The 26,314-nt window shown below is 38.1% G+C and overlaps 4 protein-coding genes across 4 annotated transcripts; 2 read left to right on the forward strand and 2 right to left on the reverse strand.

Moving 5' to 3' along the window:
* Window positions 1-1,773: 1,773 nt before the first annotated feature.
* Window positions 1,774-4,416, forward strand: LOC149611316 (uncharacterized). Its single transcript, XM_089858468.1, has one exon. The coding sequence runs from the start codon at window positions 1,774-1,776 to the stop codon at window positions 4,414-4,416; it is 2,643 nt and encodes an 880-aa protein (XP_089714594.1).
* Window positions 4,417-4,418: 2 nt separating this feature from the next.
* LOC149611317 (uncharacterized) lies at window positions 4,419-9,983 on the forward strand. The gene is made up of 6 exons (XM_089858469.1): window positions 4,419-6,115; window positions 6,183-7,101; window positions 7,841-7,997; window positions 8,907-9,194; window positions 9,335-9,453; window positions 9,945-9,983. The coding sequence occupies exons 1-6, from the start codon at window positions 4,419-4,421 to the stop codon at window positions 9,981-9,983; spliced, it is 3,219 nt and encodes a 1,072-aa protein (XP_089714595.1).
* Window positions 9,984-10,353: 370 nt separating this feature from the next.
* Window positions 10,354-11,878, reverse strand: LOC149611318 (uncharacterized). Its single transcript, XM_089858426.1, has 8 exons — window positions 11,707-11,878; window positions 11,555-11,640; window positions 11,362-11,469; window positions 11,078-11,298; window positions 10,929-10,997; window positions 10,771-10,866; window positions 10,580-10,703; window positions 10,354-10,517 (listed from the first exon to the last, which is right to left on the reverse strand). Exons 1-8 carry the CDS (start codon window positions 11,822-11,824, stop codon window positions 10,395-10,397), a joined length of 945 nt encoding a protein of 314 aa, XP_089714552.1. The 5' UTR covers window positions 11,825-11,878; the 3' UTR covers window positions 10,354-10,394.
* Window positions 11,879-12,065: 187 nt separating this feature from the next.
* LOC149611319 (uncharacterized) lies at window positions 12,066-21,140 on the reverse strand. The gene is made up of 9 exons (XM_089858470.1): window positions 20,904-21,140; window positions 20,728-20,839; window positions 20,577-20,668; window positions 19,512-19,641; window positions 19,287-19,448; window positions 18,878-19,220; window positions 18,657-18,811; window positions 15,387-15,640; window positions 12,066-12,151 (listed from the first exon to the last, which is right to left on the reverse strand). The coding sequence occupies exons 3-9, from the start codon at window positions 20,644-20,646 to the stop codon at window positions 12,066-12,068; spliced, it is 1,200 nt and encodes a 399-aa protein (XP_089714596.1). The 5' UTR covers window positions 20,647-20,668; window positions 20,728-20,839; window positions 20,904-21,140.
* Between the last annotated feature and the right edge of the window lie 5,174 nt (window positions 21,141-26,314).

Here is a 26,314-nt window from a genome sequence, read left to right on the forward strand (position 1 = left end):
TACAACTGTCCTATGCGCGCGTCTCAACTTATTATTATTTTTATCAAAGATTTTCAACGTTTCTTTCACGATTGTCAAGCTTTAACATCTTTCATTATTGTAAACAACCGGATAAATGTATCTATAGTTCGAAAAAAAACAAGGTTCACGTAGATAGTTATAATTTTACCTATTTTCTAGATGGTGTTTCAAACAGATAACATAGATTTATGCATAGATAAATGTCATGCATGTTGGGTATAAATATTTGTAACATATGTAGTACAGATACAAACAGATAAAAATTCGCAAAATACATATACGTTTGTATCTATAATCAGGCAATATATATCTAGATATCAAATCGCTGAACACTGATTATGATCCTAGTAAGCCTACTTACCTAACCACGGACGCTAGCAACGTTGGTTTAGGTGCTATGCTAAGTCAGAAAGATGGTAACATAGAATTTCCTATAGCTTACGCTTCTACTCTGCTTAACGCAGCAGAAAAGAATTATTCTACATACGAAAAGGAATGTTTAGCTATATTCTGGGCTATTAACAGATTTAAACATTTCCTCGATGGCAAAAACTTCACAGTGATCACTGATCATAAAGCTTTACAATGGCTTTATACACGTACTGACCCTTCATATCGCATATTACGTTGGATTATGTATTTACAGACTTACAAATTTAAAGTGCAATATCGTAAGGGCGTAGAAAACGTTCTCGCTGACACGTTGTCCCGAGATATTCCACCTACAGGATATGTTTTAGGAGCGATACTTAGGCCCCGTCCTCAAGTAATTCCGCCTCCCTTACCTCCTGTTGCGAATGCATTTAATCTGGCAGACATAACACGTGAACAAGGTCTAGATCCTAATATACAAAATCTTAAGGCTGAATTAGAAGCTAATGATAGAGTTAGTCCATTATATGAAATCATAGATGGTCTCGTTTATCGTAAGCGCTATGGCAATCAACCGCGTAAGATTTACCTGCCTAGTGTTGAATTTAACGCGCCAAACTTTGAACTTTACCAACTTGTTTTTGAATTTATCTTTATTTAATTTACTTATTAGTAATTTTTGATTATTATCTCTTTTTGTATAAAAATATTTAATTCTGTATTTGTAACCTTAAAAAATTAATGAAAAAATATCTGTAACCGATCTGAAATCCTATGTAAACCTCTGTACTTTGTAATACCTTGTTACTTATGATAAAGGTAAAGTAGCGAAAACGCCCGTGTAAGCTGGGGTAAAAAACACCTCAAAAAACCAAAAAATACGAAGCAGGAATGAGTCAGCGTTTTTATCGAAACTTTCCATCCCGTACCGTGCTAGGGGTTACACCCCTTTCTTTATCTGTTCTTCGCTCCCAGCTTACACCGAAAATTTACCTTACAAAAAAAACTAATTTAGACCGAGAGCTCGTGTAGTAGAGAACGAAATTCTCAACCACCATAGTTAGGCCCCAAATGGGCAAATTCCTTTAATTTAGCCAGCTCCAAATGAGCCAATTTAACTTTAACTTTTTTAAATAAAGTGTTTGATTTATGTTTATCCAAACGTCGTGATTAATTCTCTTAAAGTTTGGGGTGATTTTTCAGTCGGTCACCTCAATTAAAACTGACTCTCCCACAATCGCGTAATATTCCAAATCGGCAAAACAAATCTTCAACAAGGTTATCACATAAATTTGGTGCGAGAACCCCGGGACTGTACGAACGAGAACCTTTGGATTAATACCTTGTGAACTGTGAACCGACAAATCGGTAAAGTTAATCATGACGAGTTTGATAAAATATAAAGCTATGAGGAAGACTGTCCGAGCAAACGCAACTAAGGCGATTAATAGCATAGAGGCTATGCTAAGAGACCAGGAAACCAGTGCAGAAGAACTTGAAGACCAATTAAATCTCCTTGAACTAAAGGAGAAAGCTTTGAAAGAACTAGACAACCATGTCTTGGACCAGATGACGCCAACTTCAGAAGACGACCCCTTAATAGAGACGGAAATCAACGCGGCAGAGGAATACCAGGAGGATATCACCGTAACGAAAACCCAAGTGAATCGACAACTTAAGAGACTAAACGTTTCCGCGAGTGGAACATCAACACCCGCGAGTGGATCAACAGTGAACTTGGTGAATCAACAAGAACAATTTTTGAACTTAAGAGAAGAGTCGAGACTTCCAACCCTAACACTCCAAACATTCCGTGGTGACATAACCGAATGGCCCGGTTTTTGGAGCCAATTTAGTTCAACAATTGACACAAGACAGAGACTATCAAAGGTAGAACGATTCAATTATTTACTATCATATTTAGAGGGGGAGGCTAAAGAATCCTTATCGGGATATAAAGTATCCGATGAAAATTACGATGCAGCGGTAACATGTCTGAAGGACAAATATGATAAGAGAGAATTAACTGTTAATATATTAATGAAAACTCTCATGAGATTACCAGAGGTTGAAAGATCTAATGATATTAAAGGGTTAAGACAATTGTATGACGCATGCGAGAGTAAATTAAGAAGCTTGAAAGCTCTAAAAGTAGATATAAAGGCGAACGGGGTTTCTTTGTGTCCAGTTTTAGTAGGATTGTTACCATATGATATTAGGCTTAAATATAGCATGATACGCGATAAAGATGAGTTTGACGTCGAATTTCTGGTAAGTTTCCTGAAAGAAGAGGTAGAAGGTCGCGAGACCTGTTCCATGCTCTGCAAAGACCAAATAAACGCCAAAAGTGCGCCTAAACAAGAAAGGTTACCCCACCCCAGACCGGAAACTGGGCAACCAGAAAGACCGTTCAGAAGAACAAACTGGTCAAGCGCTACAGCTCTAAATACCAACGTCAAACAGTACCAAAATCAGTATCAGCCAAACATTTACTGCATTTTCTGCAAAACGCCCTCTCATGCCACCATCGACTGCACCAACTACACTTTAGACGAAAAGAAAAGACTAATACAAACCCAAGGAAGATGCTATGTATGCACAAGAATAGGCCATGATGCTAGAAGATGTAATTCTAGGTACAAAGATGGCAAAATCTGTGGAGGTGGACATAATTCAGCCGTTTGCGAGAAGAATAAAGCCCATAAAACAATCGCAAGAAATAGAAGAGAGGGGGTGAAGCAGAATCAGGAGGAGCCCGTAAACCAAACAGAAATAATAACTACGTCTCTAGTAAGATGCCCCCGACCGAGAACCGTGCTTTTGCAAACCGCTATGGCAAACACTAAAAGCCCGATGGAATCAAGGAACAGCCAGAAAATACGTTGTATCCTAGACAACTGTAGTCAAGCCACATTCATCTTAGAAGATGTTTCTCGAAGCCTGAAATTACCAGTCGTAGGAGAAAGAAACATAGAAATCAACAATTTCGGAAACCAGAATACAGCAGTAACCAAGAGAAAATTAGTACGCGTTACCATTCAGAACGCCAGACAGCCAGGAGAAGCCATTGATCTCTTAGCCATAGAGATGCCCTACTTAACTACAGCGGTTACCTTAATTAATTGCGAAGAAGTAGAAAGATTCGCTCTTGAAAGACACATGCAACTAGCTGATGAGCCGAGCGAAAATACACCCCCATCAAGCAGCATTGGAATACTTATTGGGGCAGACTATTATTATGACGTAGCCACTTTGAACCACAAAAGAATTAACGGCGCTCTAGTAGCAGTGGAGACCAAACTTGGATGGACAATACAAGGACAAGTCAATTCAGACAGACCCAGCGTCAACAATATTGGAATCCAAGTCATGACGGTTAATATTAGATTAACTGAGCCGGAAATAGCCAAGAACCTAAAAGCCTTCTGGGAAATAGAATCCCTTGGAATTACAGATAGTCCAGATGAACCAACGAGTAACCAAGTCATGGAGAAGTTCGAAAAAGAAACCGTATTTCAAAATGGGAGATACGGAGTGAAGTTTCCTTGGAAGGTGTCCAAGGAGAAACTACCCGATAATCTATCTGTAGCCACCAAAAGGATGAGAAGCCTACTACTTAAGTTCAAGCTCAATCCAATCTTCTATCAAGATTATAAGGCCGTCGTAGAAGAGCAATTAAAACTGGGGATAGCGGAACGAGTCCCTAATGGAGAATCCACCACCCCTTGCTACTACATGCCACACCAGGGGGTAAGAAAGGACGATAGGTTAACCACAAAACTTAGAGTGGTGTTCGACGCCTCGTCTAAAGTGAAAGGGGCGCCAAGCCTCAATGATTGCCTTGATAGTGGGCCCAACCTTAACCCCGACATTTTGAAGACACTAATTCGTTTCCGAACCCACATCATTGCCATAACCGCCGACATCGAAAAGGCCTTCCTGCAGGTTTCCTTGATCGAAGAAGAAAGGAATTTCGTAAGATTCTTAATGGGCGCCTTCTGGAGAACCAATTCGATACCCTAAGAATGACGCGCGTCCTATTTGGAGTGACGTCAAGTCCATTTTTGCTAGCGGCAACTATAAAGGTACATCTAAAGAAATACGCCACCCAAGATCCAGAAACCGTGGCTTCGTTGGAAAGAGACATTTACGTGGACGACTACACAGGAGGGAAAAAAGACGTAAAAGAAGGCCTAGAATTCTTCAAAAAGGCTACTAACATCCTGAAAGAAGGTAACATGAATTTAAGGAAATGGAGGACTAACTCGCCGGAGTTTAGAGAGAAATGGGGAGAAGAAAACTCGAGTACTGAAAACATGATAATAGACGGATCAGAAGCGAAGGCTCAAAAAATACTCGGGTTACTATGGGAACCGAACGCGGACGTATTTTCTTTCGACCTAACAAATTTGGTTGAAACTATCCAAGAAGCAAAATTGTCAAAAAGAGGCGTGCTAAGTGCCATAGCCCAAATTTACGACCCCCTAGGAATGCTTTCCCCTTTCGTGATAAGGGCCAAATTCCTGTTCCAGCAGCTATGGGTTAACGGTGTAAAATGGGACCAAGATTTACCTTCAGAAATAAGGATCCTATTTGAAAATTGGAGAAAAGAAATGCCAATTATTAGTCAAGTAAAACTACAGCGTTGTTACTACACGGAAAAGGAAGAAGTCATCCAAGAAGAACTACACGCCTTCTGTGACGCCAGTTCACAGGCATACGCCACAGTTATCTACCTGCGCTATGTAACAATCTCTGGAAAGGTGGGCGTGACATTTGTAGTATCAAAGGCAAGGGTCGCACCCCTGAAAACAATATCTATTCCACGTCTGGAACTCTTAGGTTGCTTACTAGGAGCCCGGCTAATCAATGTAGTCCAAGAATCATTCGAGTCCAAGAACATTAACCGATACTTATGGACAGATTCCATGGTAGCCCTTGGCTGGATCAAGTCAAACTCGAAAACCCTGAAGCCATTTGTTCAAAATAGAATAGAAGAAATTCAAACGAGAACTAACCCCCAAGAATGGCAGCACTGCCCTGGCACTAACAATCCGGCAGACATTCCCACCAGGGGAGCAAAGGCAGAAGAAATTGTAAGAAGTAAGCACTGGTGGGGAGGACCCGAATGGCTTAGGAAAGAGAAGACAAGTTGGCCACAGAACTCTGATAAGATGACGGATGAACAAAAAGAAGTAATGGAAAACGAAAACAAGAAGACAGTTTTAGTAGTCCAATGTATCCAGGAAGATTTCGATAAAGGAATTTCAAACCTAATCGATTTAAGCAAATACCAATCCCTAAATAAGGTATTTAGAATTACGGCTATCGTCAAGAGGTCCATTAATAAGATGAGGAAAGTTAAAACCGAAACCGGACCGATTACAGCAGAAGAAATGGGTCAAGTAGAAATAGAATGGATCAAGAGCGTGCAGAAACAAGACTTTAAGGCCGAAATTACCGATCTAATAAACGGGAAGAAAATAGTTAAGTCAGATATCGCAAAGCTTAAGCCTATTTTGAACCAAGACGGACTTCTATGCGTCGGTGGACGTTTACACCAATCAAGAATGTCAGAAGAAGAGAAACATCCAATAATACTGAACAAAGGCCACAGACTATCGTTTTTGTTCATCAACCGTAGTCACTGGCAGGTTTACCACTCTGGGGTTCAAAGTACCCTAACTCAGACCAGAGGCAGATTTTGGATAATCACTGGGAGGCAGATTTTGGGTAATCACTGGGAGACAGATGACAATGAATGTCATACGCAACTGCATGGTCTGCAGAAGATTTCAAGCCAAACCAGGGGAGGCACCCATGGCCCCCCTTCCTCAAGAAAGAATAGATGAAGCACCGCCATTTGAAGTCGTCGGAGTTGACTTCGCCGGACCACTGAATGTAAAGGTTGGAGAAAACGTGGAGAAAGCATACATATGCCTCTTTACATGCGCGGTCACCCGAGCAATTCATTTAGAGCTTGTACCACTCCTCAACACGTACGAGTTCCTCCTAGCCCTGCGTAGAATGATCGCTCGCAGGGGTATCCCGCATATTATACATTCTGATAATGCCAAAACTTTCATCCGCGCTAACGAAGATTTGAAAGAAATTTGGAAGAAAATCAACAACGAGGAAGCCAAATCCTTCTACGGAGAAAAGGGAATCAGCTGGCGCTTCATAGCTGATAGAGCTGCATGGTGGGGAGGATACTGGGAGCGGTTAGTGAGAACTGTTAAAACGGCCCTACGCAAAGTACTTCTTCAAGCCGCACTAACTTATCAAGAAATGGAGACTGTACTCCTCGAGACAGAGGCAATTATCAACTCACGCCCAATGACTTACGTGTTTAACGAGGTGCAGGAACCGACACCACTAACACCTGCACACTTTCTTACGGGAAAAAGAATTACGTGCCTCCCACCTCAAAGAGTCAAAGAAGCCGAGTTACCAAACTCTCAACGCGCGATGGCCCGAAGACTACGGTACCGAGAAACCGTACTAGATCGCTTATGGAAGCGATGGAAGCAAGAATACTTGATGGAATTGCGCAGTGCTCATCAAGTACTGTTAACCAAAAATGAGAATGCCCTAAAAGTAGGAGACGTGGTCATTATTCACGAAGACCGAATGCCAAAAAATATGTGGCGCTTAGGCTTAATTACTGAAACAATGAAAGGCCGAGATGGATTAATAAGGTCATGTATGGTACGTACGCCAAATGGAAACGAAATAAGACGTCCCATCTCACTTCTTTATAATCTGGAAATAAATTAGCTAGCTATATTTTGTCGCGTAACCCTATTTTCAATAATATTTGGAAATATTATTTGGTGGGGAGTGTTGAATTTAACGCGCCAAACTTTGAACTTTACCAACTTGTTTTTGAATTTATCTTTGTTTAATTTACTTATTTGTAATTTTTGATTATTATCTCTTTTTGTATAAAAATATTTAATTCTGTATTTATAACCTTAAAAAATTAATGAAAAAGTATCTGTAACCGATCTGAAATCCTATGTAAACCTCTGTACTTTGTAATACCTTGTTACTTATGATAAAGGTAAAGTAGCGAAAACGCCCGTGTAAGCTGGGGTAAAAAACACCTCAAAAAACCAAAAAATACGAAGCAGGAATGAGTCAGCGTTTTTATCGAAACTTTCCATCCCGTACCGTGCTAGGGGTTACACCCCTTTCTTTATCTGTTCTTCGCTCCCAGCTTACACCGAAAATTTACCTTACAAAAAAAACTAATTTAGACCGAGAGCTCGTGTAGTAGAGAACGAAATTCTCAACCACCATAGTTAGGCCCCAAATGGGCAAATTCCTTTAATTTAGCCAGCTCCAAATGAGCCAATTTAACTTTAACTTTTTTAAATAAAGTGTTTGATTTATGTTTATCCAAACGTCGTGATTAATTCTCTTAAAGTTTGGGGTGATTTTTTAGTCGGTCACCTCAATTAAAACTGACTCTCCCACAATCGCGAAATATTCCAAATCGGCAAAACAAATCTTCAACAAGGTTATCACACCTAGTACACTACGTCCTCAAGCGTTACACTTATTTCACACACACATGACCGCTGGTCACAGAGGTAGAGATAGTACGTATGAACGTATTCGTTTTAGATATATTTGACCTACTTTGAAAAAGGATGTAGCCTTATTTGTATCTACGTGCCTTATGTGCCAACAATATACAGGACGCAACCGCAAAACTCCTGGGTTAATGCACTCTACAGTAGGGATGCACCGATATGGGTACAGCCGATATATCGGCCGATATTATCGGCCCATAAAAAAGTAATACTTCTCCATGAATATCGTTTCAAAGAGTAGAATCAACATTATTTAGGACCATTTACGTTTTTCTTTTGTTTTATTAGAGACATGTTTCACATCTCTTTCGAGTCTTTCGTTTAATGTGGTACCGCTACATATTTTAGCCTTACCCAAATTCCTTAAAAAAACGGTGTGGTCTAAGTTAAATCGTTCCCTGGTTTTTAGTAAAAATGCAGCTCCTTTCTTTGTTCAACAAGAAGTAGCGTTATAAGCAAAATTTTGGACCACAAGTGAAAAGTTCAAAGTGTACATTAGTGACACGTACCAAAACGCATTGGAGAGCGTCAGTGTCGACTTCGATTGTTTGTGGGAGGTATGGGAAACTAGGGAAATTACTTACTCATAGTCGTGAACAACGGGATAAAACTGAGATTGTGGAAAACCCTGCACTTTTAAACGGAAATGTTAAACTGTGGGAATAAATTTGTTGTGATGTGTTTCAATTAGTATTCATTGAGTACCTTATTTCTTGTCAAATTTTTCCCGGAAATATCGGTTTACATGAAGCCGATATTGGCCAATACCGATATGAAAAATATAGGCCGATATACCGATAACCGATATATCGGTGCATCCCTACTCTACAGTGGTAGAACAACCTTGGGATTTAGTCGGGGTTGACATTTTAGGTCCTTTACCTCTTAGTCCTAAGCGTAATCGTTACATCTTAGTGTATGTGGATTATTATACTCGCTATGTTAAACTAATACCACTAAAGAACATCACCGCTGATACAGTAAGTCAGACTCTTAAAGGTCTGATCCTGCATTGGGGAGCCCCTAAGGTAATACTTTCCGACAATGGAACGCAATTTGTGTCTCGTGTCTGGAAAGACACTTGCGCGCAATTTAACGTCACATGCACCTACACTACCCCGTACCACCCTCAGACTAATGCTATTGAACGTGTTAATAAGTCGATAGGCATTATGTTAGGAATCTATGTAGGGAATGAACACCGTAATTGGAATCGCGCCTTATTATTATTTGCCTAGCCCGGGATGGAAGCGTCCATGAAATTACTCTCGTAAATCCCGTAGAAGGTATACGCCAGTGAACTGGCGTACACAGGCGTCTATACTCTCTATTAACGTTTCAAGATCTATTAATTGAACTAAGTTCGTGCACTAGATTGGCCATTGAGAAAGCGAATGTGATAACAATGGTCAAGTTCTCAGCCATTTGTGGTGATTTTGATAGAGCTAGAAGACTTTTCAAGGTAAGCGATGACACGCACGCTTTCAGTTTGGGTTTTTTGAGGTTAAAGGACCCTGCGGCTCTATCATCTGCCCCTGTGAATTGTTTTTTCTGCGCAAAATTTTATAGCCAGATAGTGCTGGTCCCTTTCGGTGGGTTTGAGAACTATCCATAAGAAGCAACTAGGGTCCATTGCCCCGTTTTGGATTTGCTACTAAAATGGAGTATTTCCCTCTGTCGTTGGGAGGGGCTAAATTTTGTACCCACATCGCCTATGAAAGGTTTTGAGAAGTTGCGCTTGGTCTTGGTGTAAAGAAACGCGCGCCGTGCCTATGCAAATTTTACCTTGAAGAACTATCTCTCTTTGCACTAATGTGAAGTGCAGGCACAGTGGGGTTCTAAAGTCATTTTCCTCTGAATACCAACCCTTTTTCTATTATCAAAGGAGGGAACGTTTTCAAGCAAAACCTGTATTTTGAAAAGAAGCAGGTTGTTTTTATTTCAAAACGTTAGGGATTACACGGGTTACTCGTGACTACTATCAAAGGCTAACCCATCCTTTGTAATAATTCGGGGTTGACACATGTCAAACTATAATTTATATAGCACTTGTTGTAATGCTCTCAGGCTCTACTATTGGTTTTTGCCTTTCCCAGTATTATGAGAAGGTAACGTGCTGTGACGCTAAACTGTCATAGAGAAATGGGAGCAGGCAACTCCAGACAGAGCCGTAAACTGCTTATCCTACCCCCTCCCCCCTCCCATACACGCTTTTGTAACAAAAGTAATTTTAGAAGCTAAGAATAAGGAGGAGAATCGGAGAGACGAAATTCTCCGTTACTCCCCCCCTTCAAAACCGTTAACATACAGTATATAGAACTTCAATGCAGATAAAATGATCACAAGTTTCACAAAATTTGAATAAAATATATTTTATTTTTTATTATTCGGTAAGTAGAGAACTTAAAATCGGGTCTTATGATTCTCTATTAATGTCTCTTTAGATGGAGCGTCAATCATCCCACGGTTTTTGTGAATTTTTTGAGGGTGGTCCTCCTCTTTGGTAGGCTTATCTTTCAACTTGCCCTAGAAATTTTATTCAACAATATTAGAATACTTCACATTAATAAATTAATTTTGGTCCCTACCGTAAACGATTCTCGTCTCTCAAATATCAAAAGCAACAACTCGTCAACAAAAGAATATTCTTTAGGTTCGTATACTACAACAGTATGCCAATGTTTAGTTCGTTTACTAAATTTCGGCTTGAAACTACGAAATCATAAATGATTAGAAATGTTATGTTTCTCAGTGCATAATCCAATATAGTTATATTTACCGGGGGATACCTTCCTTAGTTTGAGCTTGTTTTCGGTTTAAATGTTTATTATAGTCTATAGCAGCAAGGAGGCTTCGCGTCTCATTGCCTGACCAACTTTAATGACATATATGTGGTTAAATGTAAAAAAAATTACAGATTAATAGTGATAAATTTACCTAAAAGCTTGTCTCTTCGACATGTATTTTAGAATAAGATTGTGGAATGATTCTAAGAATCCTGTATGTCTAATGAAAAAAAGCGTTTGGGGCTAATTATATATTTTAAGATGAAATATAGTTTTGTAAATTCATGGTTTTTCATATACCTAAATCGTACGTAATGGTACATATTAGCAAGAAGGTAGGGTCTTGTGACAATTTTTTTCAGCGTTTTGTACGGTTCTGAGCCTAGTGCCAACCACTTATGATCAAGATTTTGCTGCTCTGACAAAGGGTCGTGGTCACACCCATTTGGTAATCCAGGGTAGAGGCATATCTGCCATTGGTGCTGGTTTGTACAATGCTTTAAAAGCGACAAGTACATAAACTATAACCGGAAATTAAAATGCATGAGCATTACGAATACTTTTATGTTAATTAATGGTCATACTTTCATCCTAATTACATCCCCGCCACAATGTTTTGCGCAATACCAAAAATGATTACGAATTAATGGAGCCCAAAACTCCAAATCCTCGTTCCCTTTTTTCAAGGCTGCCTAATTAAAAAATTATAAATTATTTCAGTTTCTGTGAAATCGCGATTTTTAAAAGAATCCTAGATCTCTTATTATTTTCTCATACTTCATTAATTCTCTTGGACTCGTTTTTCGACCCATGCCATAAATCCCAAGAATGAAAAATTTTCCCAAAAGGCCCATCTGTTTTCTCTATAAGACGTTGTAATTAGCTTTTAAACTAGAACCAATATTAGGCATTTCGTTAAAAATAATTACTTAGTTCACAACTAATTTGTGAATGGGCGTCCGTAGCTAATTCCACCACTTTTACGTCAAAATCTTTCCCAATATCTACTATCTCTTTCGCGGCCAATTTAAAAGCCAAAAGCTCCATATTTGTGCTTTTACCGTTGGCATGCCTTACGTCTCTACGTTTTATAGATAATATCTTTTTGCTTTGCGCCATCTATCGGATGGTGCAAAGGTTTAGTCCGACTATTTTTTACGGCTGGGCGCGCCTTTTTCCCCCATTTTCCCCCTCTTTTTCCCGTGCGGAATTCAGAAATTTTTAAAAAGTATTCAGTATCACACTTAGGTGGCTCTGCAACGTGAAAGAATTTTATTTATTTCTGAAATTATTTTCCTCCTCGACCGGGTTTCGATCCCGCACTATCTACAGAGCTCTCACTCCACGGATTGACGCCTTTACGCTCTCGGCCGTCTAGTCATATTATCAAGCTCGAGTTATGTTGCTTAAACCTAGCATCTCTCTCACGTCGGCAGCCGGCGCGTTCCTCTCGCGTCTTGCTTAGTTGGGGCAGGGAGGAGGGAACTTTGTTCGAGGCGAGTCTCGCGTTTCCATGGTAGCGCGCCTATACAATGCCGAGAATTGAAATCTCTTGGCGGGAAATTCGCGAATGGTAGATAGGCAGTTTAAAACGGGTAGCGCTACAATTATAAAATACGTCGCGTTTTTAGCATTAGAAGGTTTACAAAATTATTTTAGGAATTTTACTCGTCGGAAAGTCTGAAATATAATAAAAACTAAACACATTTTTAAAGTAAGAGATAATTGATTTGTAAGCCAAAAGAAATTAATACCGTAGTCTCTGGAGAGTGTATCAGGGAAACCTCTGTAACTAAGCAAGTTTATGATATTACCATCTCTGTAAGTGTTCGAATTAAATAAATATATATTTATATTGTAAGTTAATTAAATTAACTTGCAAGTGCTTCTAGACAGACACATTTTTGAGGTTAACCATACCTGTACATTTAATTTGGGAATTTAGGTTTTGGGATTAGATAAGCTAAAGTCTAAAAACTTATTTTTTCTCTTCAAGCGCGTTACAATTTTGGACAAACAAAAACGATAATTTGATGTTTAATTTTAGTATTGGCATTCGCAATAAAATCTTTCTATTAACGTTTGATTACTCAAATAATCCTAATAATAAATTTTACGAAGCACAAGCACTTTCTAAGGTTCTTTTCACTTTTCAGTAACAAATTTTGACAATGAAAAATTATCATTTCAAGTTTAAATTTGCCTAAAAACGATAATGATAATTTATTTAATTAACTCTTAATTGGATTCTTTTCAGTTACATATTTGCCAAAGACAAAATATCGTTTCAAGTTTAAATTTACCTATAAACGTTAATGATAATTTATTTAATAACTTCTTAATTTTAACTAATAAGAGTAATCAATTACTAATCATCACTTATGATCACTAACTTTAAGAAAAAAAGTTCAATATTATTTTTATAAACGTAATCAAAATAAGCATTGTTAACATGATAATTCAAAAGCTAATACTACAACTTCACATTAAGTAATGAGTTTAGAAATAAATGTACATGTTTCTCTCACCAGAAGGAAAACCATTATCTAGACATCAAGAAACAATATCAATATCATCATCCCATTCGTAAACTCAACAGTTATAGAGTAGTGTCGGCAGAGAGGGGAGTAGACTGTTTATCCCTCCCTCTAGGCGCGCTTTTGTAAGAGGGGATACTGTACGCTCCTGGTAGGGGGGATGACACTGAGCTAGAGCTAGATGTCAGTTCTACGTATGCAAACGTCATACCCTTCATTCAAATGACCTTAAATTGTAGTGAGACGTGTGTTTCAATGTGTTTTATTATACTAAGAAACTTTAAAGCTTTTTGTGTAAAAATTATTTTCAAGGCCAAACTGATGATATCTTCGGATCTACTGATCCAAATGTCCTGAAATTTCACCATGAGGTGTGTTACAATCTATTCTATTATATTAAATAGGATAAATATTTGAATAAAAATGAATTTCTAATGTAAAAATTGTTAATTCAGAATTTCTAATGTAAAAATTGTAAATTCAGTATTTAATCCACAATTCAGTACTTACAACCATTTTCCAAGAAAGAAACCCATCCCCATCCTTCTCCAAAACAGGCCTTTTAGAGAGTAATAGATTATAAAACCAAGACCTCTTGAACCAATATTCTTAGATTTGTAAACGTGCCGAGGGGCAGGTCTCGCGAAACCTGATCAGTTGAATAACACATATAATGAGAACGTTCTGCGTTCGTTACCAAATGATACTGATAAAAAATTATTGCATTAAAATGTAAGGTCTCCCTCGCAAGAAGCTTCAGAATGTCATCGAAAAAGTAGAGTACCGCTGAGAGGAGGCTTTTTTCTTCTTGGACCTGCTTGACAACTAAGTATAATTTAAAACTATATCTCAAGTAAATCCTGGTTTTTTTACCAACAGTAACTGATATTGTGATACTTTTCCCCCACCCTTTCAGTTAGTTTCTTAATCATGATTTTTCTACCCTTCGTTGTTTTTCAAAATATGTAATATTTCCAATAAATACAGTTTTGAACTAAAATTGCGTTAACATAGTAACGTTATTGGTAGAAACACAAGGGCTTTTCTGAACTTTCCCATTTAGATGTGTTGTAAGCTTTATGGCCTGTAATTTGGTTTAGTTACAGGATTTTTAGTGCCATGTGTAAGCGATATGTTTAATCTTGGAAAGGGCCTGAAAGTACTAAATTTATCATTTTGAGAAAACTAATTAATTTGAAAGTTTTTAACCATTTTTAGATATAATAGATAGTAGCACATCTCTCATTAAAGTTTCATTACATTTGGACCATTAGACCTAAATATATTGTGGATTGAATACTGAATTTACAATTTTGGCATTGGATATTATTTATCAACAAGAGGAAAAAAATGATACTTGAACTTCATATCACATTATTTGTGTTTTTGCTTTTGCGCTTCGAGTTGCAAAACTATTGGCCTGACCCTTGCTGGCAGGCTGGCTGGGTGCCTTTCCGCCCTTTTTCGCGCGCGGAATTAGATTTAAATTTATTAATAGCATTTAGAACCATACTTATGTGGCTTTGCAACGTCAACGTATTTTATTTATTTAAGAAACTATTAAGATTAGTCATGGTAAGTAATTGACTACACTTATTATAAGTTAAAACAACAGATAATTAAATAAATTATTAAGAACGCTTACAGGCAAATTTAAACTTCAAATAATAATTTTGGTTTGTCAAAAATTGTATGTGAAAAGAACCTTACAAACTGCCTGGTCCAATTTATTATTAAGGGTTAATTGAGTAATCAGACGTTAATAGAACGATTTTGTTGCGAATACTAATGCTTATAATTTAATCTACAAATTATCATGTTTGTTTATAAAAAATTGTAACTGAAAATAACCGTTGAAACTGCTTTGTCGAAACTATCATTGAGTTTATCAAACCGCACTAGAAAGATTTTATTGTGAATACTAATTCAAAAATAGTTTGTATAGTATAAAACAACTGTAATTGTTTTGTTAAAGAATTTATTTTAAGGTCAATGATTATATTAAACCAAAGTCATACTAAATTGATTTTGTTCATAATCGAAAGGATATTTGATAAAGAAAAAGAGAATACCGCCAAAAATATTTGCCGGAATCACACCAGTTCTAGCCAAAAGAGGGCGCGCAAAGCATAATATGGCCGGGGCCATCTTGTTTGATTCTATATCCGCCAATGTGTAGGTGCAAAACATTGCCGTGTGTCCGGGAGAATCATTTCTACCGTCTCCGGCTAAACCCAGTTGCTTTCCACGCAACTGCTCAAAAGTTTCTAGCTGTGTTTTATTCCAAAATTCTTTCACAGCTGGACTTATATGATGCGTTTGATACCTGAAAAGTCATAACAAAGCTGCGTTCATTGAAATTAGGACACCATTTATATCCGTGCTTTCAAATGTGCTAAGGTTATGCAACACCCTACAACGTGCTACGGCTATACAGTGAATACCATCATAAGTTCATAAGATATATTCCATAAGTTTGTCACTGGTAACTGAGATTTTGTCATGAAGTGGGGTAGGTGAAACGTCATTCTCGAACAGACTCTCAGTAAGTCTCTAGCATTACGAAGTATAGAAAGTGTCATACTTAAGGAACATATCTTATGAACTTATGATACCATACATTTTTAAATTTATAGTCATATAAAGTTGAGAAATCCCTGCCCAATTCAATGCTCAGGAGACTAGGGTGCAAGTTCTAGTCAAGCTTTAATTTTTTCCTCTTATGTCGCAGGTTATTACGTAACAACACGGAGTGTAAAAGAAACATTACGACAATAATCCCCTTAGTTCATAACAATGCTACGTTCCGCCCCCAAATCTGACATAAAACCATGAACACTGGATCTCTAAAGGGACCAGAAAACGGGGCAGATTTCTCTCTATAGCACGTTTGCTATAGGAAAAAATAAATAAAAATCGGGAACTGCCAAAGTCGTTAAATGTTTTTCAATAGGTTTATGAAGAATCACAAAAGACCGAATGAGTGTTCCCAAATTCTCAGCCCCATCCCTTCCCCCGATGCTATGCTAGAGAGGACTCGGTTTGTACAGTGGAAGGCTGGGGTTTTCCGGTCCCTTTAGAGATCCAGGGTTCATGATAAAAACAAATATAAGATACCATGCGAAAAAAACCGAAATCAGATCCTAGAGAGATTAAGCATTCTCGTCATGCGTTATTGTAGAAGCATAGCTATTCATAGGTATAAAGTGGATGCTTAACCTCTCTAGCACTTGTACAATGCGAAAAAAATCTCTATAAACTTCGACCTTCTGCGTGAAAAGAACTAACAATATTGCCCTATTATTGTTTGTGTAAAGGCTAAGAGGTGGGGGGGGGGGTATTTTCAACTCGATTTAGAATGGGAGGGACAGTGGCTTTCGAAGTGGTTTTTAAAAGTTTCCATGGGTTTTTTACTCTGGCAATTCTAGTTTTCACCACAGGGTTCAACAAAAGTGGCCTTAGCTATTTCTTTCTTCTCCGCGCTATCATCGCGGACTCACATTTCGATATAATTTTTAGAGCTGTGCGCTTGTTAGTGATCGAACAAATTAATCGCGAAATAATGGATATACCAAATGCAATGATTGATGCATTACAAAACCCATGGAGTCATGCACCGTGTAGTTGTAGAAATGTTTGTTTCCCTCTGTCTGGGGTGAAAAAAAGTAGACGCGATTGTCCATGCCGCGTTGCGGGTGTAGAGTGTTCCGATAAATGTTCATGTGGTTCCGTTGGAACCAAGGAATTAAATTGTATGAACAAAAACAAGAGCCTTGCTCCTGTAACGGCGTCTAAGAGGGCTCCTAGACGCGAGAAGAAATCTGCCTCACAATCCAGAAGTAAAACCGAGGTAAGCTTCTATAATATTTTCTGAAGGCGTGATAGCTAACTGATTCCATTTAAATTAAAGACCATTCATTCACCAATTTCATTTAAAATTCTGCCGAAGAATTCTACTGAGTCCTCACCTACTTCAATAACCCCTCACCCCTCTCTTTGCTTTAACGAGATTGAGCTACCTTCATCCTCCATAAAATCCCCGTCAAAAGACACTATTTTTTCCACTGGGGCTGCTACTTCTCCCAAGAAGGATTTTGGCGCTACGTCACTACCCTCGTCAAATGATTCAGCTGAATTTGCCAACCGTGAAAAGATAGTAAAATCCCACGTGGCCAAGCGCCCTAACAATGAAGATGCTCACAACTCCAGCAAAGAACCCAACCCCCCATCAAACCCTAGAAAGCGTGTCGCCCCAATGAAGCGGGGTAAAACGATGAACAAAAAGAAGGTTGACACAGCTTTGGTTGCGGCTTTCGAGGAAAAAAATGTAAATGATGACACTACTCGAAGAGCTATTACAGGATTTCATCAACAGATAAATGTAATACAAGTTCCCCTTTATCTAAGATACTTATTCCGGTGCCCTCACTGTCATAAAATTTGGCCCATATTATGACACTAGATATGTGCGATTTTTAGTCCAATCTTTTTTGACATTGACGGGAATGCTACTCTAATCGGTTTTATATTCATTATAATATGTGTAATAATTCATGCGCGTAACCTAATTTAGGAGTCAATTGACAGCCTTCCTAGGGAGACTATGTCCATTTTTTCGAAAATGTTGGCAGCTCGGATTCCTGAATCCATGTTCATTTTACACGATAGTGAGTTGTTGCTTATTGTAATTAAAACATTCCCTTTAAAAAATTTTGATTTTGGGGTGTAGCGAGAAACTTTAATATTAAACCTTTAATTGATCATTAGTTTTAGCTGGAAAAATATGCAATAACGACTCAGGAATTCCCACGCCAAGTGATCCTGATAGTTCTTTCACTTCTGTCTGCCGTTGCGGTCAGTGTAGACCCATGCCAAGTGCTGAAGAGGACGTTTGTTGTGGACGCGAAAGATGCCTATCTCTGGGCGAAGATTTTAATCTAATGTGCCTTGAGGGAATAGTCCTCATTCTCACCATGAGAATGAGAAATGAAGTAATTGTAGAGAGGGGTCTTCTGAATTTAGAAACTGACCAGTTTCGTTTTGCGGGCTACTCAAATTTTGTTTTGTGGCAATATGGGAGACTAGGTGAAAGTGTTCGGGTTGTGATTCCCGCTTGCTGTGTTCTGAAGATTCGCAGTGTGTACCCGAGCCCGGACGGGACTTACACTGGTTATACCCCTCCACCTAATCCTAACGAACCCGACGACATTGCCCATCGCAGATATTATTTTCCTGCCTAACCTCATTACACGAATAATAACTAGACCTTGTATAACGAATTTAATCATGCAACTTTGAAATTTTCTTTGTTTAATCATATCCCAATAAATAATCAAACTTACGTATTGAAAGTGTCCTTTCCAAAAAATAAAATTTTTGCGTGTCTCATGAAAAGAGCAACTTTTGCATAATTATTTCCGGAGAGCACAATAGCACTTGCAAGAACAAGGTTGCCAGAATTTATACCAGAAAATAGCGGTTGGCTTCGCCAAACGCCCTAGTTAAAATGGTAAATTTAGTTCCCTCAATTTTCAAGTAGTTTAGGCGCTCCGTGCCCACCTACCTTTTTATGCGTATCAGAATTTATTGATGAACATTTCCAGCGGAATATTACCGCGCTACCTTGTTTACTGTGGGTGTAAATCAAGGGATCCTTACAATCTGGACATTTTTTACCGTTGGCTCTCTGAACGAGCTCTTGAAGATAAGGGAAAAAAACTAAAGCCAGGGACTCATTTATTATACTCTCGCCAGATGTGTGAACTGGCTTCTCCAAAACAGGTTTTTCAATTGTCTCTTCTATAAGGGATGGGTAGATATATTCATCAGCATCCAAACAGATCTGAGGTTCTTCAATTGCGTCATCTTCAGTGAAAGTATGAGTATAGTTTAGATCTTTATCGTCTCTGAAAAATGAACTGTTAGTTATAACTGGCTTATCAGACTTTATGATACAGGATGTATTGCATTACTCGTTATCATCCTCTAAGTCTTCGTGAAGAAGGGCTTCATTCGCCAATTTCAAATCAAAAACCTCTTTTCCCAAACTTTCTGGATGAGCTAAATTTGCTTCACCTGTACCCAAACAATCCTCAAAAGAGTCATTATCTACCCCTTCTTCTAAAATGTTTTTTCTGTAGAAAACACACAATTCAGAAGTTTGGCCATAAAATTGTCTTATTAATATTTCATCCTACATTGGTGAAAGACACAGTCTTCGACGAATCTTTTTTTGTAAAGGGGTTGAAGTTTTTGCTCTTTTTGGGGAGGGACTTTCGGCGTCCGATTCAAGCGCTAATCCAAATTCTAAATGTGCGGGCAGCTTTGCTAAAATGCATATTATCATAATTATGTTGCAAAGAATGGGAATTGATGAATGAAAACTACTAGACCCCTTTGCTATTCGTCCGAGGGACTAACCACCATCAGCTTTACTGTACACCCATCCATGGATAAAGAATGAGGACATTTGTTTTCACTCTACAGGATAGGCAACTCCCTATCTCGAACGACAGCTTGTTCTGCATAGACTCTGTTACAACAACGGTTGTGAGAAGGCGCAAAGCTACGTCTCTATGTAACCTAACATTGTGCGTGCTGACAATAGACCAAAACTTTAGGATTTTCAGGATTTAAAATATCCGCAAGTTTTTTAGCTTGAGTGCACGGACCTCTAGGCTATAGTTTCACACGCATTTGAAACTAAGGCCTGGAGGTCCTTGCTCTCGAGCTAAAAAACTGGCGGATATTTTAAATCCTTATTTTCTTTGTCTCTTGTCAGCACGCACAAAACTAGGTTACATAGATACCTAGTATTGCGCGTGCTAACAACCGATGTTGTTACAAAGTATATACAGAACAAGCTGTCCTTCGAGAAAGGGAGTTGCCTATCCTATAGCGCGAAAAGAAATTTCCTCACGCGCATTCTTTATTCATGGTACACCTATTACTATTCATCTGTTAATAATTTTACCACTGTCTAGGGCCTCTAAAGGTTACATAATAAATTTATTGATGTAAATGAATTAAATATAATTAATTGAGCCACCGGCTTCCTGGATTACGGTCAGCCTCTTTTTGACAGTGAGCGATAAAGATCTTCAATCACGTTACATACATAAGCGTAACTTTTATGCTTTAGTACAGTCAAGGTTACAACGTGTGTACCTACTAGTCTTCGCGGAATAATCGCCATAGAGGCAATAATTTTCATTCGGTAATTAAATATTCACGTAAATTTGATACAATTAAAATTAAATTACATTTTTCAGTCTTTCGGGAATAATGCCTTATACCATGAAAAAAATCTGTTTGACTACCCGCTTCATTCATTGATTTCAAATCTGTATTTGCCCTAAAATGATTACTATGTTGAAATTAAAGTACTTAGAGAAGGAGTATAGCGAAACCTACAAATTGTTTAAAAGTAAAGTAGCAAAATCTTCATTAGTTAACTTTCGCTTTTATCTTTCACAAGCCCATCTTTGGTACTCGTGTTTTATATCAACGCGATGAATTTTATTTTCTGCAGGAATTTTAAACCGTAATTACATATAAATTACACTTTATAATTAGAAATATATATTTACCTTTTAGACTCATTTCGAGTTTTTACTTTATAGAAAATGCAAGAAATATTTCTAGTACCAACTCAAACAATTTATGCATTTAGTATTTATAAAATGCCCGCGCGCGGAATCTATCAATAATTCTTTTTGAACCGTAATAAATAAACCGAAATAGATTCTCACTGCTTGAACCTTCTAACATAAGCCTAGATCGAACAGCATTCTGCGCCAATTTTTGAACTCAAGAATCGTGATGGGATTATTTACGCTATTGTTGAATGTAAAAAAAAAATAAAAACCACCCCAATTTTAGATATATTTAAAACGAGCATCGCTTGTCAGTAATATATTGGGCGTATTGTATGAAATAAGCTAGGCGAGTAGGGTCATTTGACAACGGCGATACAACTTCTCAAAACCTTTCTATCGGAGAGGGTTAGATATTTTTTTCCCCACTCCGCCCCAATGGGCGATATGACAACAAAAGACTCTATCCAACAACTGATAAGATCTTAGGAGGTTTTTAGGGGGAAAAAAATCTACTACTTTACTCAAAGAATAGAGACAGATTTTTGATTGTAAACTACTTTTCCTTCAATGAAAATTTCCATACTCGAAAAGTATTAAAGAGCTAACTTGCCAGTCCATCTAAGAAGCCTCTTTTATTGGCCTTCCTATGAACGAAAATATTCGAATTTCGCGCCTCGATATTTTAACCAATAACTGTTGTACAACTGCGTCGCCAGCGCAGCCTAGTGGCAAAATGACTGAACTAACAGCGACCGCGTGGGACTTTAATTGTCACGCATAACTTGTAGGATATTTGATTTGATGTCCGTCGGATCTATTATCCTTATTATTGATAACGCAAAAGGTAGTGCCTTCGACAAAACGCTAAAAATGGCCCATTCTCGTGGACTGTCTTATATAATTCCTGCACAGAAATGTTTCCCATTTGAAGTTGACGAATCTTTGGAACCAAACATAAAAGTAACTTTTTTTTTAAGTTTTTTTAACGCTTTAAATAAAGTTACCATAAAACTTATACGTGAACGTGGGGCCATGGACTTTGTAATTTCAAATAAGGCCATCATTCAAAGTGAACTTAGGGAAATAGATTTAAATTTAATGTAAACCCCCCCCCCGTCGTGCCCGTCTCATATTGGGATTTACAAAATCCATGGTACGGCATTCTAGACGTTCCCGCGTTAGCCTCAAAGAGACGCCAGAGTCAAATTATGATTTCCCCCTCGTTAGTTTCGACAACTCAAAACATCCGCTGAACAGGCTAGAAATGTTTCTGTGACATTCATGAAAAAATCAGATAGTTCTTTGGAAAGGCGCAGCCCCCTCACATTTCGTTATAGCAGGGGCTTGAGCCCTCCCTGCCCCCCCTGGTTCCGACGCCACTGCTAGAAACGTTTGGACATCCCAAAGAAATACTCTATTATGTGACTCTAAGGGTAAGCAAATTTTCTAGTGTCTACATGTTCTTAAAAATCCCCAACCCCTGAGGGGGTTGTACTAGTAAAGGTGAAAATCATCACTATACTCCCGAGAATATAGAAAAACTATCCAACTTCTTCAATTCACTAGGTTTCACTTCTGTTAAAAATCTACCTTCCAAATATCCAGTTCGAAGAAGTAGTAAAATCAATGTTGTAAATTTTAAGAATATAACGGGACTTTAGAGGTTACCGCCCCTTTTCGGAGAGTTATTATGCCAAGGCTACGGAGCGCGTTCGACGACAGAGAATGTCAGCCACTAACTAAAGGCCGCCGACAGGTTATGGCAGCGCTCACAGAAATACCTCTCGTAAATCCCCTAAATAACAAGGACTGCGCCAAGCTCGGGACCCATTTAGTGGTATTTCTAGAAGATTTTTGTCATTGCACTGAAAGAGCATCTCCCAAAATTTCTGGAGTCCCCGCTACGAACAATTGTAGAAACCCATTAGCGACTGTGCCATATAACTTTAAACCCCCGCGGGCGGTACCGATACTGTTTTGACCCATTAGTGTCACCCCTCCTTTTTTACCTCGACAACTTTTCCCCGTATATCTTTTGTAATGAACGTATAGACTATAGGGAGCTACAGTGCGAGAGAAAAGCCATGTGACGTGACGTCATTTCTGGGGTCTTAAATTGTATTGCCAAAGCTGATGACTTCCAATATGGTTGCCAGAGCCAAGGTAAGAGATAAGAGGGTGTGACGTCACAACAATATTCCTAGTAGCACTCTACTGGTTTTCTGTACTTAGACCTTTGACACGGGTAAAATTTCAATTTTCTTGATCTTCGCGAAGTGGTCTCAAAAAACTTAGGACTGCTGAACAGATTACTTTGAAAATGAATTCCAAAGTGTACATACATCAATCGTATTAAAAACTAAAAGTTCGTTTTTAATGAAATACAATGGCATTAACAGTAATGATTTTTGTGATAAAGTAATAATTTTACAAATATATTTTGTATATAAACCCGCCCGTAAATGTTAAAATCTCTTGCGACGTTGCATTTAGTTTTAAAATTCACAACAACAAAGGTAGTTTTTTCTGGTGCGATTGTTGAGCAATTTCCAACTGTGTTGAGGCGTTACGAAGCTGTTCTTGAAGTTGATTGATAAAATCTTCCAAATTTTGAACATCTTCAACCGAATCCTTCAAACTCATCTCTTTCTTTCGATTTCATCTCGAAGTCTAGTCGCTTCCGATGTAGCGAGAGGGGGAGATCTTTATCTTATATTTGGAAAGATTGTAAAGAACTTGCCCCTCCACGTCACAAAGCAAATACTTGATTTGGTCCGGGTCTTTCGCTTACCTTCACTATTGGGGGTTGCGAGTTCAAAGACAGAGTAGGTGTCTAGGGGAAATATAATGGTCACTCAGTTGTCTAGGGGATTTCGACTTTAATAAAGGTAGACTCGGAAAGAAACGATACTGGTTTATATTTAAAGAATGCAGTATTATTTATTAAATCGGTTGTTCATCAAGTTAACGAAACTTGCTTTAGGAGCAGTTCAAGAAACGAAATATTATAAAGTGAACAACAATTAATTACCGCGAACCGCGTACTTGAAATTAGACATTTAATATTTTATTTTATTTTATTATTTAATCAATTATTTATTTAGTTTAATTTTAGTTTACCAGAGTAATATTTTTATTTAGTTTAATTTTAGTTTACCAGAGTAATATTTTTATAACTTTAAATTAATTTACCAGAGTTTATTTAAATGAAAATATTGAATAAGGCCATGGCCATGGTACTTAATCGAGAAAGTCCGAAAACACGTGGTTTGTGTCCATTCCCATTGGTGAACGTTAGAGCAGCGTCACTTTGTCCATCCCATCTTGATGATACCGTTGTTAGCTCCACGGCTTTTTAGTTTTTCAAAAGATAGGAGTACCGCGCACCAATTCCGAGAATCCTTAATTGCATCCTTAGAGCCATGCCGCGAAAAGGTCAGCCAACGATGACAATTTACAGCACCAGTTGTCAAGGGCTAAGGGAACCCTTGCCCCCAATAAAAATTAAGTAGTTGAAGGAGAGTGCCTGTACAGCAGGGCTTTCTTTCATTTCGAACTACTGGCGGCATATATTTCACGCCACTTTTGATGTTTGGCGCGACCACCAACACACACATATATATATTGATATTTTCAACTCTGGTAATGGTTCTTATATTTTTAAAAGTAAACCTCTGGTAATGGGTTTTAAGATAAGCTGATGTACAGAAATATATTTTTAACTCTGGTTGTAAATCTTATTAGTATATAATGTAAAAGTGAAACTTTTTCGTATCGTATCTTTCCAAAGAGTTATTGATGGATATCGTTATATTGTTATAGGGATGGTAGGTAGCTTTTGAACTCGTTACTCCCCGTCGACAAAGGTTTCGCGAGTGTAGAAAGAACCCTAATTGGCAAAATTCTACGAAATTACTAAATTTCAGTCGAGGTTCACGTTTTCACGTTACAACTCTCCCCCACGTAATGTCTCATGTCCCCATGAGACCAGTTGGGTATGCCCCGTCGGACAAAAAAAAAGATGCAAATATATATATAAAAAAAATATTAGGAGGGGATAAAAAGTATCTCAACAAGGTATACATGGCGCCAACAATAAAATTAGTTCGATCAATTAATAAAAAAATTAGGCCTCTTGTCGTATTAAAAATTTGGGAAACTAAGCCCTTAGATGATATACGCTGGCAAACAAGGATCACGTAATTCACGCAATCAACCAGCTAAATAAAAAAATAGACATCATCCCTGGGAGTTTAAATACACCCCCTATTGGATTGAAATTTCACGGTTGCAACGTCAAATTGAAAATTGAATCCCGTGGGCATAATATATACCTCTAGCAGGGAACAAATTGAAATGGCCAAAAAGAAAAAAGAAAAACATCACTAACCGGAAAAATCTAACTACGATTTGACATGAGTATAAAACAAAATAATAAGAAAAAACTAAGGGTTGAGAAGGTTTGGTGGCCTTAACGCCGTACCCTTCCTGAATTTGGGTCCCTGGGTCTTAAATTATGACCTCCATTGGGTTTTAATTCATGCACATTGGGTGTATAAATATCGGAATCACATGTCCCGGGGGCTACGTCTGAGACTTGCAGGGCAAGATCAGTACGGGGCACAAATTGCCTTAACTCTTTAATATGATTAATCAAAACGTCTTGGATTTAACCAAGACCTAAAAAGTATCGATAAGAAGAGAGTTAAGCAAGTGACTGAAGGCCCAGATATTAAAAGTTTTTTTTAAATTAAGACTTACATGCTTAAGATGCTGTTCGGACAGTGGGACAAAGGACGATCTTTCTCGTAGAGCTTAACATGGCGGGTGGGTAAAAAAGGAGAGGGCGTCGGACAGCCCCTTTAAGAAACTTATGTTCCATCACCCTATTGCATTGAATAAACTTAATTTACTGGTAGTCAATTTATTCCCTCTCAATAATTTGAAAAATTTACTTATCTCGGGTTTTCGAGCACAATTCCATTCCCCGTTTACATTTTATAACCACATTTATCATTTTTAGGAGAGTACGTGCATGGATAAAGAATGCGCGTGAGGAAATTGGTTTTCACTCTACAGGATAGGCAACTCCCTATCTCGAACGACAGCCTATTCTGTATATACTCTGTTACAATATCGGTTGTCAGCACGCGTAAAGCTAGGTCTCTATGTAATCTAGCCTTGCGCGTGCTGACAAGAGACAAAAAACTTCAGGATATTTTAAACGTTTTTAAATCCTGAAGATCCTGAAGTTTTTTGTCTCTTGACAGCACGTACAAAGCTACGTTACATAGAGACCTAGGTTTACTCGTGCTGACAACCGATGTTGTAAAGAGTATATACAGAATAAGCTGTCGTTCGAGATAGGTAGTTGCCTATCCTATAGCGTGAAAACTATTTTC

Source organism: Phalangium opilio, unplaced genomic scaffold, assembly GCF_054372755.1.
Source record: "Phalangium opilio isolate 3A_F unplaced genomic scaffold, DU_Popi_V2 ptg000246l_1, whole genome shotgun sequence".
Lineage (NCBI taxonomy): Eukaryota > Metazoa > Arthropoda > Arachnida > Opiliones > Phalangiidae > Phalangium > Phalangium opilio.